Source organism: Leptodactylus fuscus, chromosome 7, assembly GCF_031893055.1.
Source record: "Leptodactylus fuscus isolate aLepFus1 chromosome 7, aLepFus1.hap2, whole genome shotgun sequence".
Taxonomy (NCBI): domain Eukaryota; kingdom Metazoa; phylum Chordata; class Amphibia; order Anura; family Leptodactylidae; genus Leptodactylus; species Leptodactylus fuscus.
This window is the reverse complement of record NC_134271.1, coordinates 133,398,096-133,410,871: the sequence shown is the minus strand read 5'-3', so window position 1 is coordinate 133,410,871 and position 12,776 is coordinate 133,398,096. Positions and strand designations below refer to the sequence as shown.

The following is a 12,776-nucleotide window of genomic DNA, read 5'->3' as shown; positions in this document are numbered from 1 at the left end:
AAATACACCAGTGCAAAATTGGACATTTCTTATGGGGCCACTACACAAACATAAAATGTAATATACCCGTGCGAAGCCGGGTCCTCCCTCTAGTAGATCTATAAAATGCTGTCAAAAATAAATCACCGCTTCGTACTTTCTTCTTTTTGTGCATATTTATCAGACTTAAATGTTTTATACCATCAAATATTAGGCAAGAATAACCGAAGTAAACACAAAAAATTTTGCAAAGTTTTAGATTTTTGTTAAGGGGTTAAAATCTAAATAATACCATATAATTTTGTTATTCCTGGAATACTACCGCAACATAAAATACAGGTGACATGTCATTTTGGCTTTATAGTGAACGCCATAAAAAAAAAACAAAGCACGTAAGAAAGTCGAACAAACGCACCTTTTCTCCAATTCCATTTTTTCCAGCTTCTCAGTACATTGAACGGTATAATAAATGGTAAAAGCACGAGGCACATCTTCTGCTTTCTCTCAGAAGCACTTTCAGAGTATCATTTGCAGGTTCTATCACTTCCCTCTTCCCCTTGCTGTTGACTTGATCCTAGGTTCCCTTCTATTTTCACTTTACATAGCCCATATTGGACAAACCATCCAGATAACAATATCATCTTTATGCTGATGACAACCAACTATATATCTCCCCCAATGACTAACCCTGCATTGCTACAGAACATCAGTTACTGTCTCTCTGCCATCTCTAATATCTCCCTCTATCTGAAACTAAATCTTTCAAAGACTGAACCACTGACCTAACCCTGATGTTTCTGTACTGTGGTCTTACCGTAATACTGAGGCAGCATGCCCACTGCCATTGACCTTTTCTTTACCCCCTATATCTAATCACTTGTATAATCATGTCATCTGCACCTCAAAAACATCTCCAGAATCTGAAAATTGCCAGAGGAAAAATTATTGAATGGAGGACTTTTTCTTCTATCAGATTAAGTTTAAAAATGACAGTCAATTGTATTCAGTTGGGTGTGTTACTGCTAAACCCATAGTTTAGGTAAGTTCAGATACAATTTTTTTTGGATTGGAACGTGAGGCGGAGGCCACCTCAGGTCCTGATCCAAAAGCCAGGTAGCCGTGATTGAAAGCCGATGCACTGCATCGGCATCCAGCCACGCACCCCACTCCAGATTAAGCCAATGAATGGGCCTAATCCGGAGGAGGGTGTGTCTTCAGGATGAATCATGAGGCGAAATGGCCTGAAGAAAGAGCACCTCGCTTCTTTTTCCGGAAGTCGGCTCCCGGAAAAAACTCCTGAGTGGCTCCCATTGATTCGCCTCAAAATCCTGGCCAAAAAACTCCATGTGAACTTACCCTTTGGGTCCCATGATGGACCTGAACAATGTAGAGGAAGCACTAGTACTAGTGTTGAGCGATCGGGATTGGAAAAGATTGGATCCCAATCGGCGATCGAGTAAAATTCGCGATCTGATTCAGATCCTGCCTAAAATAGATCGGGAACGGAATTCTGATCCTGATCGCTCAACTTACCTGCACAGATCCACTGCTGCTGTCGCTCCCATTCTTCTCGGTCCGGTTCTCTCTCATTTACAGGTCTTCAGAGCGCTGTGCGCGCCCCTGCCTTCCAGATTAGTGTTACAGACCTAGGAAGAAGGTGGTGCTTGTGGCTTAGGAGAGTGTGGGCGGGTACTGGGAGGGGAGACGTGAGTGCTTCACTAACGTCTCCCCTCCCTGTACCCACCCACACTCTCCTAAGCTACAACATGCCCCGCCTACTCCCAGCATCTCTAACACTATCCTAGGGAGGCTAGGGCGCGCACGGTGCTCTGAAGGCATATAAATGAGAGAGAAGAGGAGCGAGAAGAACGTGGAGTGGCAGCAGCAGTGATCTGTGTAGGTAAGTGGACATCAGGGGAGACTAAGTAGCCAGAGGATTTTTTTTAATCACTACACAGCATGGAGTCTAAAAATTAAAGCGTTCAATTTTTGGACTCCATGCTGTGTAGTGAATAGTATCGTTTTTAAAATCCGATCTACAATTATTTTAAAAATCCCATTGACTTGCATTAGGATCAGAATTGGGATCAGGATGGAGTTCAAATGGAAAATGATCGGAAATCGGATTTTAAAACCGATCCTGAAATCTCAAGATTGGCTCAACCAGAACTAGTACAAATCTACCGTTTGGTGTTATAAAACTTAAAACCATTCTAGTGTCATAAAAGCTGAGATTTTTAGCTATCATACGAAACAAGATAATTGTTATATTAGCATTTAGGTTGATTTGAAACATTTACAGTAAATACAACAAGATAGCAAAAATAGAATAAATTGTGTAAGGGGCAAAAACTTTTCCACAGTATTTTAAAGCTATTATGATATTCAGTTTTCCGAATGAGCTTCCTTGAGATCACCAGATAAAATTATTCAAGGGACCCACCCTCTAAAAACCCCTATGACAAAAACTTTATTATCTTTCATATTTGGAGGTCTTCTACTGGATCACTACTGTAATAGAGTTTGGGCCCACCACAGGATACTCTAGTACTCTCATGCATCTGACAATAATGATACATGTTTCTTCTAATACAGAAAGTAAACAGCTGAGACTGGTAAATGGCCGTGGCCGATGTGCCGGCAGAGTGGAGATTTATCATGAAGGAAGATGGGGGACCATCTGTGATGACTTCTGGGATAAAGCAGATGCAGATGTGGTGTGTAAGCAGCTGGGTTGTGGTTATGCTGTCAATGCTACAACTGAAGCCTATTATGGGAGAGGAACTGGAGACATCTGGCTGGATGATGTACAATGTGTAGGGAATGAGACGCACATCTGGGACTGTCCTAAAAAGCAGTATGGTGACCATAACTGTGGTCATAAAGAAGATGCCGGGATAACGTGCTCAGGTGAGTCTCTCTACTCTTTAAATGACTTGTCTCCCGTTAAATTATACATGTCCTATTAGACCAGATGGACATCATAAATAAAGCTCACTACACAATCTCTATGAGCCACTATAAAGAACTACTCCTTCCCAGGACAAATATCCACAGCCCATAACAATAGTGTAAATATGACTTACTATCAGTTTGACAACTTGAGAATATGATAGAAAGATAGATAGATAGACACAATGGGGAAATTTCAGTGATACAGTTTCATAGATGGTACAGTAGTATATAACAGGAGAGAAACACATACAAGCTCATGGCAGATAGAGAAATCCTAGGAATCATAGCAACTAAAAAAGAAAGAAACACAGACACACTGCAGGATCATTTAGTTCTCTGTGCGGAGTGATGTTAATAATAATAATAATAATAATAATAATAATAATACAGCCGACTTGGTTGTAGGACACGAGGAGGGGGGGGGGTCACAGCATGTGGATATAACAAGCAGAACTTTTTGCAGAGGTGGGGGACATAGTCAGCTATTATGATAACATGTAGTAGTTCTTGGTAGGTAGTGAGATCTCCTGCTCACAGCTGATAGTTCGGTATCTTGTATCAGCACTATTGTCCTTTTAACCACAAAAAAAAAATGCCCCAAATGTCCTTCATCACAAGCCCTCCTCCTCCTTACCACTGTGTTCTACTGCCCCAAAGAAGTCTGAAGCCATCCAGGTATACATGGTGCTGTTCTCTTGCCAAGCTTCCATAACTCCTGGGGTAGGTGGGTGATGGTTCCCAGGCTGTAGCAGAGTCCCACGTGTCCACAGTAATAAAAAGAAAGAAATACCAGTCAGCTGTAGCATTTTCACGCATCAGCAATTGACGCCAAAAATCATCTCCTTGAAGAAGAAGTCCACACTTCCATGTAGGTTTTCCTCCATGCCGCATGGTGAGCCATGCTGTCCTAGCTGGGGGGATGGTAACAGGCACATGTGGAAACTAGCTTGTCATTGTCCATGCTTTACAATGGAAAAACAAAGGAACAAAATACTCCACAGGGTCTTCCATTCGATTTATAGTTGCTAATTCATAGTGCTAGATTGCTTGGTTACCGGATTCTTGAAGATACAGAGAAAAAAGAATGAAAAAGGAAAGAAAAGTTTGCTCCCAGCTTGGAGCACTGCATCAAGGCAGCCAAGCCCCTCAGGGGGGCGGCGCCAAAAAAAAAAAAAAAAAAAAAAAGATGAGGAACACAATGATGTTATGATAAATGTGAAAAAGCTTGATGGTTAGTATTCCACATGAGAGACTCTAATGATAGTACAAGTAATATTCTAAAAACAGATTCCTAAAGCAAATATAGTAACGTTTACAGGAATAGGGATTTTATCATGAACATAACCATTTATATACTGTATGTTTAGTAGAGATGAGCGAGTAGTGTTCGATCGAATACTACGGTATTCGAAATACTCGTACTCGATCGAACACTACTAGCTGTTCGAAGTTTAAGGTTCGATGCAGAACCAGCGTTGATGGGCAGAATGCTATACATTGCCAATCAACGCTGGTTCTTCTCTTACCTTTCCGAAGTCTTCTCCGTGCTGCGTCCCCATGTCTTCTTCCGGGTGGAATTCACTCTGCCTAGGCATCCAGCCTAGGCAGAACCGACTGCGCATGCGCGAGTAAGCCCGCGCATGCGCAGTCGGCTCTGCTCAGGCGTCGGGCCTGGGCAGAGCCGACTGCGCATGTGCGTGTATGCCCGCGCATGCGCAGTCGGCTTTGCCTAGGCCGGATGCCTAGGCAGAGTGAATTCCACCCAGAAGAAGACGCGGGGACCCTGCGCCGGGAGAAGACTTCAAGCAGAATCCAGCCCGACCGTCACTCGTGGACTTGGTAAGTATGATTTTATCGAATTTTGCGTACCCCTGAAACGAGCATTTCCCCCCATAGACTATAATGGGGTTCGAAATCCGTTCGAACAGTCAAACAGTGTGCGGCCGTTCGAATCAGATTTCGAACCTCGGACATTTTAGTGTTCACTCATCTCTAATGTTTAGACAATTAAAACTGAAACATTTTTTTAAACTTAGTATTTAAAAAAATTGCAGAGTTTCAAAGATTTTCTCTAATCATCTTAGTTGAGACAGTCTTGTGTATTGATCAGTTGCTAATGGATACAGCCATGAATCTAGAACTTTCTATGGTTTGGAACTATTCAGAAACCCAGCCAGGAAATCATGACTGGGTTTCTGTCAATTGACTGATCATACAATGTTCCTGTATTCTTTGTCGGAGACAAATGTCTTATAGCTATACTTTAAAGGGATTACCAATTACAAATCAATATTGAGAGACAAATATTATAGGTATACACTTTTCAAATATAGTTCACTTAAAGGGATTCTATCATTAAAATGACATTTTTCTCTCGATAACACGTCAAAATAGCCTTAAGAAAGGCTATTCTTCTCCTACCTTTAGATGTCTTCTCTACGCCGCCGTTCGGTAGAAATACCGGTTTTCTTCTGTATGCAAATGAGTTCTCTCGCTGCACTGAGGGCGTCCCCAATGCTACGAGAGAAATCTCCAGCGATATCTCTTCTTGCATCTTCTTCCAGCGCTGGCTTCAAACTTCTAGGCATGCGCAGTTGGCTATGCCGATGGCAGAGCCGACTGCGCATGCCCACGGCCATTTTCTTATAGCCGCTTACCCCAGCTTACTGTCTAAGCAGCCGCACGAAAATGGCTTCTTACACAGGAAAATTGCCGTGGGCATGTGCAGTTGGCTCAGTTAGCTGTGTGTTTACCTAGAAAGATAACAAACCTGGCTTTAACAGCCTGCTGCCAAGAGCAGTGTAATATAGTATGTGAACATAAATTCATAACAGTCATGTCATTTACCGAGATAAAAAGTAACCTATGTGTTAATCAAGGTTACAAACTATTGATGTGCCAAATTTCATCCAAATCCGTTTAGTTGTTTTTGCGTGTTCGAGGAACAAACATCCAAACTTTCACATTTATAATATTAGTAGGAAGGATAGGATAGGATAGGATAGGATCCATACAATAAATGCTGAAAAATAAAATGGTTGAATTGCCATTTTTTTACGCTTTGGCTTTCAAACATAATGTAACAAACAGTGATAAAAACATCATGTGTTCCCCAAAGTAGCATCAATAAAGCTACATATTTTCCTTCAAAAAAATACACTTAATGCAGAATATATTGACTCAAAGAAAATTATTTTTTGTCAAAATTAAAAAATTTTGCTTTGAAACCTGAAAAAATATAACTCTGGTATTACTGATTATACTGACCCCGAGAATAAAGTTAACATGTCATTTTTATAACACAGTGGAAGCTGTAAAAACAAAACCTGAAATTCCACCCCATTTTTTTTTTCTAGCTTCACAGTACATTGTATAGAATATTGAAAGGTTCAATTTTGAAGTTCAATTTGTCTCACAAAAAACACACTCTCATATGACTATGTAGAAAAATGAAGAATGTATGGCTTTTGGAATGCAGAGAGTATCAAACAAAAAATAAAAAAAAATTTAAAAAAAAATTCTATGTCCCATATAGATTAAGATAAATCTATATCATCAACATATCATCAAGTATGTAAACATATATTTTCTTCCAGAATTTTTGGATCTCCGCTTGGCTGGTGGACCACATGTATGTGAAGGTTGGCTAGAAGTTTATTATAATGGCGGCTGGGGATCAGTGTGTAATAATGTTATGCCACAGCTATCTCTCTCTGTTATCTGCAAACATCTGAACTGTGGATCAAAAGGAGAACTGGATGTAAGATTATATGATGTTAGAAAAAGATCCTCCTGGGTGGACGGTATTAACTGTACCAAGCATAGTAAACTGTTATGGGAGTGTCCATCATCACCGTGGAATACAGGCACCTGCAGAGATAGAGATCTTGCTTATATAATTTGTGAGTATATATCTTTGTGCAACACATTTTACCCAACATTTATTATACAGGGCACACAATCTAGATTTTTCCTCTATCAGTATGTCTTTGCGTGGATTTCCTCCCATACTCCAAACACGGGGAGAACATACAAACTCCTTATAGATGTTGTTCTTGGCAGGATTTGAACCCAGGACTCCAGTGCTGCAAGGCTAACCACTGTGCCACCGTGTTGCCTCTTAAAGCTATATTTCTTAATGAAGAATTCTGTGATTATAGAAAAAAAAAAACTAGTGGCATGTCAAAAATAAAATAAAAATATACACAATTCTGCCAAAAAAGATCAGAATACTGAAATATCAGAATTTAGAAATTAAATATCAAAATTTAGAAATTAATTTTGAGAATATTATGACTTCTGTCTCAGAATTCTTTTTAGTGCTAAATACTGATTTTTTTTTTTTTTTTTAGTTTTGGAATTTTATCACAGAATTGTGTTACCCTTTTATAGGATCCTAGATTCCATATTGCAACTTTCTTGTAAGTACATGGTGTTGGACCAATCTTAAAATCATAAAATATAGTCACAGCCACACTGGAATATGGAATTGAAAAGAGATGATTGGTCTACAAAGATCATAGATTTTTTTTTTTTTTTTTTTTTTTTTTTGAGCATGGCAATAGGAGGCTTGAAAACTATTCACATTCCATGATGGATCTCCTTCATTTTAATCTTTTTCCAACTTTTACCATAGGGTTTAATTTTTATTTATTTTTTTGATGTTGTATATTTCTTATTATATCAGTAGATTTCAAATTTAATTCCTTATATAAAAATATATATATATTCTTCTACATCTGTCTATGATATTTAGGTCAAAGAAATGAAAAAACTGTTCAGAACTGCTTTGAATCCCAGTCTTGTTCAGGTTAGTACCGATTTCACTCACTAATAGGGTTGAGCGATCGTGTTCGGAAAAGATCGGATTCCGATCGGCGATCGAGAAAATATCACAATCGCCATCGGAATTCCGAACATGATCTTTTTATGTGGGATCGAGATCGGTGATCTTTCCCACAATGCTTTGCTTAGCCTTCACACTGAGTATACGCTGTATATTCAGTGTGAAGGCTCCGCTGCAGTTCCATAAGAATGAATGGAAGCAGCCGACACACAGCCTTATCCCCCTGCGCGCCAGCTGCCTCCATTCATTCGAATGGAAGGCTAACTAAACATCTCTAGCAGCTACTTACCTCTAGAGATGGCTGCTCCAGTACCCTCCTTCTTCTTGCCTTGCTTCCCCGCCTCCCAGCTAAGTGTTTAAAGCGCTAGGTAGGCGGGGCTTGTGGCTTAGGAGAGTGTGGGCGGGTACAGGGCGGGGAGACGTGACTTCTCCCCTCCCAGTACCCGCCCACACTCTCCTAACTCGGCAGGGAGGGGGCAGCGAAGGAAGAAAAGCAGCGTGGAGCAGCAGCGAGGCGAAGAATGAAGGCACAGGGCACAGGACCAGCCATCTCTGGAGGTAAGTGGACACCAGGGGGGACTAAGTAGCCAGAGGATTAAAAAAAAATCCTCTGGCTACTCTAGTGATTCACTACACAGTGTGGATTCTAACAATTGTTAGATTCCATGCTGTATAGTGAATAGGATTGCTTTTAAAATCCGATCTCCGATTAATAAAAAAATCCCATTGACTTGCATTGGGATCGGAATTGGGATCGAGATCGGGTTCGAATGAAAAATGATCGGAAATCGGATTTTAAAATCAATCCTGAAAAGTCAAGATCAGCTCAACCCTAATCACTAATCATTAACCTTACAAGTTAAGCAATAATATTTCAGAACAGAGAATATTCGCTTCCGTCATTTTTACTGTGCAGCCTGTATTGCTTTTAGACAGTAAAGTTGATTTACTATGAAGAATTTACTAAGACTAATGTTTTGTAGATCAGTTTTAAAGGGATTCTATCATTTAAAAAAAAATAAAAAAAATGAACTAAAAGTAGGTAGGAATAGCCTCTAGAAAGCCTCTCATTATTTTGCAGGTCCGTGCAGCTGTTTTCAAATTTTTCTTTTTTTCTCCTTATTACTTATTGGAATAAGAGAGCACAGGGGACGTTCCCATGAGCTCAGAGCACACCTTCGTCATTGCTTCCAGTGCCGCCTCTGTCTTCTGTTCCTGTCTTCGCTGCATCAGTAGTTCCTGAGCGCCTCTTCGGGATCAAAATCCTGTACATGCGTAGTCGGCTCTGCCATTTCGGGTTAGATATACACAAATGACCATGTTCCATCAGCCGTTTTGCGGTGGTCTTTTACACGAGCATAAAAGACCACCGCAAAATGGCCAATGGAAAGTGCCAGTTGGGTCTGTCCAACCCAAAGTGGCAGAGTCCACTGTGTATGCGTTTGATTTTGATCCCGAGAAGGCACTTGGCGGCTGCTGACACAGCGAAGAGGAGGAGATGCGTCAGGAACAATAGACAGAGGCGGCGCTGGAAGCAATGACAAAGTTGTGCTCAACGCCCCCTGTGCTCTCTAAGCACAAGTAGCATCATGAAGAAAAGAAGAAAAAAATGAAATGGCTGTACAGACCTGCAAAATAAAGATAAGAGATCAATAGCCTTATAAAGCCTACATGCTTTTATTTTAGATAAGGGCTTTTTTAATGATAGAATCTCTTTAATAAAGGCCCCAACAGGTACTGGGTGCCACAATATCGTCCCTCTATGCCAGTTTTTGGCATAGAGGGATTGACAAATTCACCCCACTTTACAGTGGGTACAGGAAGTATTCAAACCCTTTTAAATTCGTCACTGTTTGTTTCATTGTAGCCATTTGATAAAATCAAAAAAGTTAATTTTATTTCTCATTAATGTACACTCAGCACCCCATCTTTTTGCAAATTTATTAAAGAAGAAAAACTGAAATATCACATGGTCATAAGTATTCAGAGCCTTTGCTCAGTATTGAGTATTTGCCCCTTTTGAGCTAGTACAGCCAGGAGTCTTCTTGGGAATGATGCAACAAGTTTATCACATCTGGATTTGGGGATCCTCTGCCATTCTTCCTTGTAGATCCTCTGCAGTTCCATCAGATTGGATGGTGAATGTTGGTGGACAGCCATTATCAGGTCTCTCCAGAGCTGCTCAATTGGGTTTAGGTCAGGGCTCTAGCTTGGTCAGTCAAGAATAGTCACACAGTTGTTCCAAAGCCACTCCTTTGTTATTTTAGCTGTGTGCTTAGGGTCATTGTCTTGTTGGAAGGTGAATATTTGGCCCAGTCTGAGATCCATAGCACTTTTCTTCCAGGATATCTCTGTACTTGGCCACAATCATATTTCTTTCAATTGCAACCAGTCGTCATGTCCCTGCAGCTGACATAACAACCCCATAGTACAGGGGTCGTCAAACTGCGGCCCGCGGGTCACATGCGTCCCGCCAAGCACTTCTGTCTGGCCCCACCGACAACACCGGCAGGCGTGCATTTATAATGAAGCTCCTGGGGAGCTCGGGCCAGGCCATGGAGCACACTTCACTTTACCTATTGGAGGGCACCGCTCCCGATGTCTGTGCGACCTGCTCTGCCTCCGGCACACTGTTTAAAAAGTTTGAGGACACCTGCCATAGTATGATGCTGCCACCACCATTTTTCACTGTTGGAATTGTATTGGGCATGTGATAAGCAGTGCCTGGTTTTCTCCACACATACCGCTTAGAATTAATGCTAAAAAGTTCTATCTTCATCTAATCAGACCAGAGAATTTTATTTCTCATAGTCGGGCAGTCCTTTATGTGTTTTTTTCAAAAACTCTATGCGGGCTTTCATATGTCTTGCACTGAGGAGAGGCTTCCTTCAGGCCACTCTGCCATAAAGTCTCAACTGGTGGAGGGCTGCATTGATAGTTGACTTTGTGGAACTCTCTCCCATCTCCCTACTGCATATCTAGAGCTCAGCCACAATAATCTTTGGGTTCTTCTTAACCTCTCTCACGAAGGCTCTTTACCCAGTTTGGCTGGATGGCCAGGTCTAGGAAGAGTTCTGGTCCTCAGAAATGTCTTCCATTTAAGGATTATGGAGGCCACAGTGCTCTTAGGAACCTTGAGTGCTGCCGAAATTCTTTTGTAACCTTGCCCAGATCTGTGTGTTGCCACAATTCTGTCTCTGAGATCCTTGGGCAGTTCCTTTCACCTCATGATTTTCATTTGCTCTGCAATGCACTGTGAGCTGTGAGGTCTTATATAGATAGGTCTGTGCCTATCCTAATCAAGTCCAATCAGTTTAATTAAACACAACTGGACTCGAGTGAAGGAGTAGAACCATCTCAAGGAGGATCAGAAAGAAATGGGCAGCATGTGAGTTAAATATGAATGTCGGGTCTAAATACTTACGACCATGGGATATTTCAGTTTTTCTTTTTTAATACATTTTCAAAAATATCTACATTTCTGTTTTTTTTTCTGTCAAGATGGGGGGATGAGTATACATTAATGATAATTAAAATGAACTTTATTAATTTTAGCAAGTGGCTGCAATGAAACAAAGCGTGAAAAATTTTAAGGGGTCTGAATACTTTCCGTACCCACTGTGTGTTGAATGCAAAAGTAAGCTAAATGCAGGGAAATTACAAAAAGGATACCCAGATTCAGTCTATCTGGGAGTCTGGCAAGAGTTAATAGATGATATCAGATAATTTATTTTAGGTTATCTCTGAATACAACGGGGAGGTGACTCCTTATATATAAAGCAGGGTCATCTGTATAACATCTCTATTATTTTCTGTCCCCCTCTATAATACTAGATAAGGACAGGATTCGTCTCATCGGAGGACAAAACATCTGCTCAGGCCGAGTGGAAGTGTTTTACCAGGGACAGTGGGGAACAGTGTGTGATGATGCTTGGGATATCAAGGATGCAGAAGTCGTCTGTAGACAGATAGGATGTGGCTCAGCTATGAATGCTACTACAGAGGCCGCCATGTTTGGAAGAGGATCTGGTCCTATATGGCTGAGTGAGGTGCAATGTAAAGGATGTGAGCAAGCTCTGCAGGATTGCTGGTCTCAACGCTGGAATCAAAGTGGCTGTCTCCACAAGGAAGATGCCGGAGTCATATGTATCGGTATGGATTCTTTATAAGGTGTATTATCATGTATATACAATACAAATAAAGGGGCTGTTTGGGGAGCTGAAATTGACTGACTTATCTGGTCTGAGAATTGCTGATAATAGATCCAGGGGTTTCCAGCCACATCATGACCCCTCGGTCACAGGATTAAGAGAATTAAATATACCCAAATTGCCCTGAAAATAAATGTTTGATTTACTTTTTGGGTATTAGCATTATATCAATTTTTTCTTTTTCAAAAGTTCAACAGAAACTCTCCATCATTGCCTTTGTTTCATTGATTAGAGTAAGGGCTCGTTCACATCTGCACCCGGTCTCCGTATATAGAGGGTTACATTTCCTGCCCAAAACTGGGCAGGAAACGGAAACCTGCAGGAATTTTTCAAACCTATTCAAATGAATGGGTTTGAAAAGTGTCCGGCCGTGATCGCCGATGAGTAGGGTTGAGCCGATCCTGACTTTTCAGGATCGATTTTAAAATCCGATTTCCGATCATTTTTCATTCAAACCCGATCTTGATCCCAATTCCAATCCCAATGCAAGTCAATGGGATTTTTTTTATTAATCGGAGATCGGATTTTAAAAGCAATCCTATTCACTATACAGCGTGGAATCTAAGAATTGTTAGAATCCACGCTGTGTAGTGAATCACTAAGTAGCCAGAGGATTTTTTTTTAATCCTCTGGCTACTTAGTCCCCACTGGTGTCCACTAACCTCCAGAGATGGCTGCTCCGCTGCTCCGCTGTTCTTTGCCTTGCTGCCGCTCTAGCTTCAGTCTTCTTCTCCCTTTGCTTCCCCATCCCTGCCAGGTTAGGAGAGTGTGTGCGGGTTAGGAGA

The 12,776-nt window shown here is 41.1% G+C and overlaps 1 protein-coding gene across 1 annotated transcript in view; it reads left to right on the top strand.

Annotated features, from left to right (window-relative positions):
* The window catches only part of LOC142214522 (scavenger receptor cysteine-rich type 1 protein M130-like), a 72,432-nt gene extending 60,483 nt beyond the window's left edge, over positions 1–11,949 (top strand). The window contains exons 7-9 of the mRNA XM_075283471.1: positions 2,575–2,889; positions 6,531–6,836; positions 11,615–11,949. Of these exons, the coding sequence (XP_075139572.1) occupies positions 2,575–2,889; positions 6,531–6,836; positions 11,615–11,949 (956 nt within the window). The remainder of the gene's footprint in view (positions 1–2,574; positions 2,890–6,530; positions 6,837–11,614) is intronic.
* Positions 11,950–12,776: the final 827 nt, after the last annotated feature.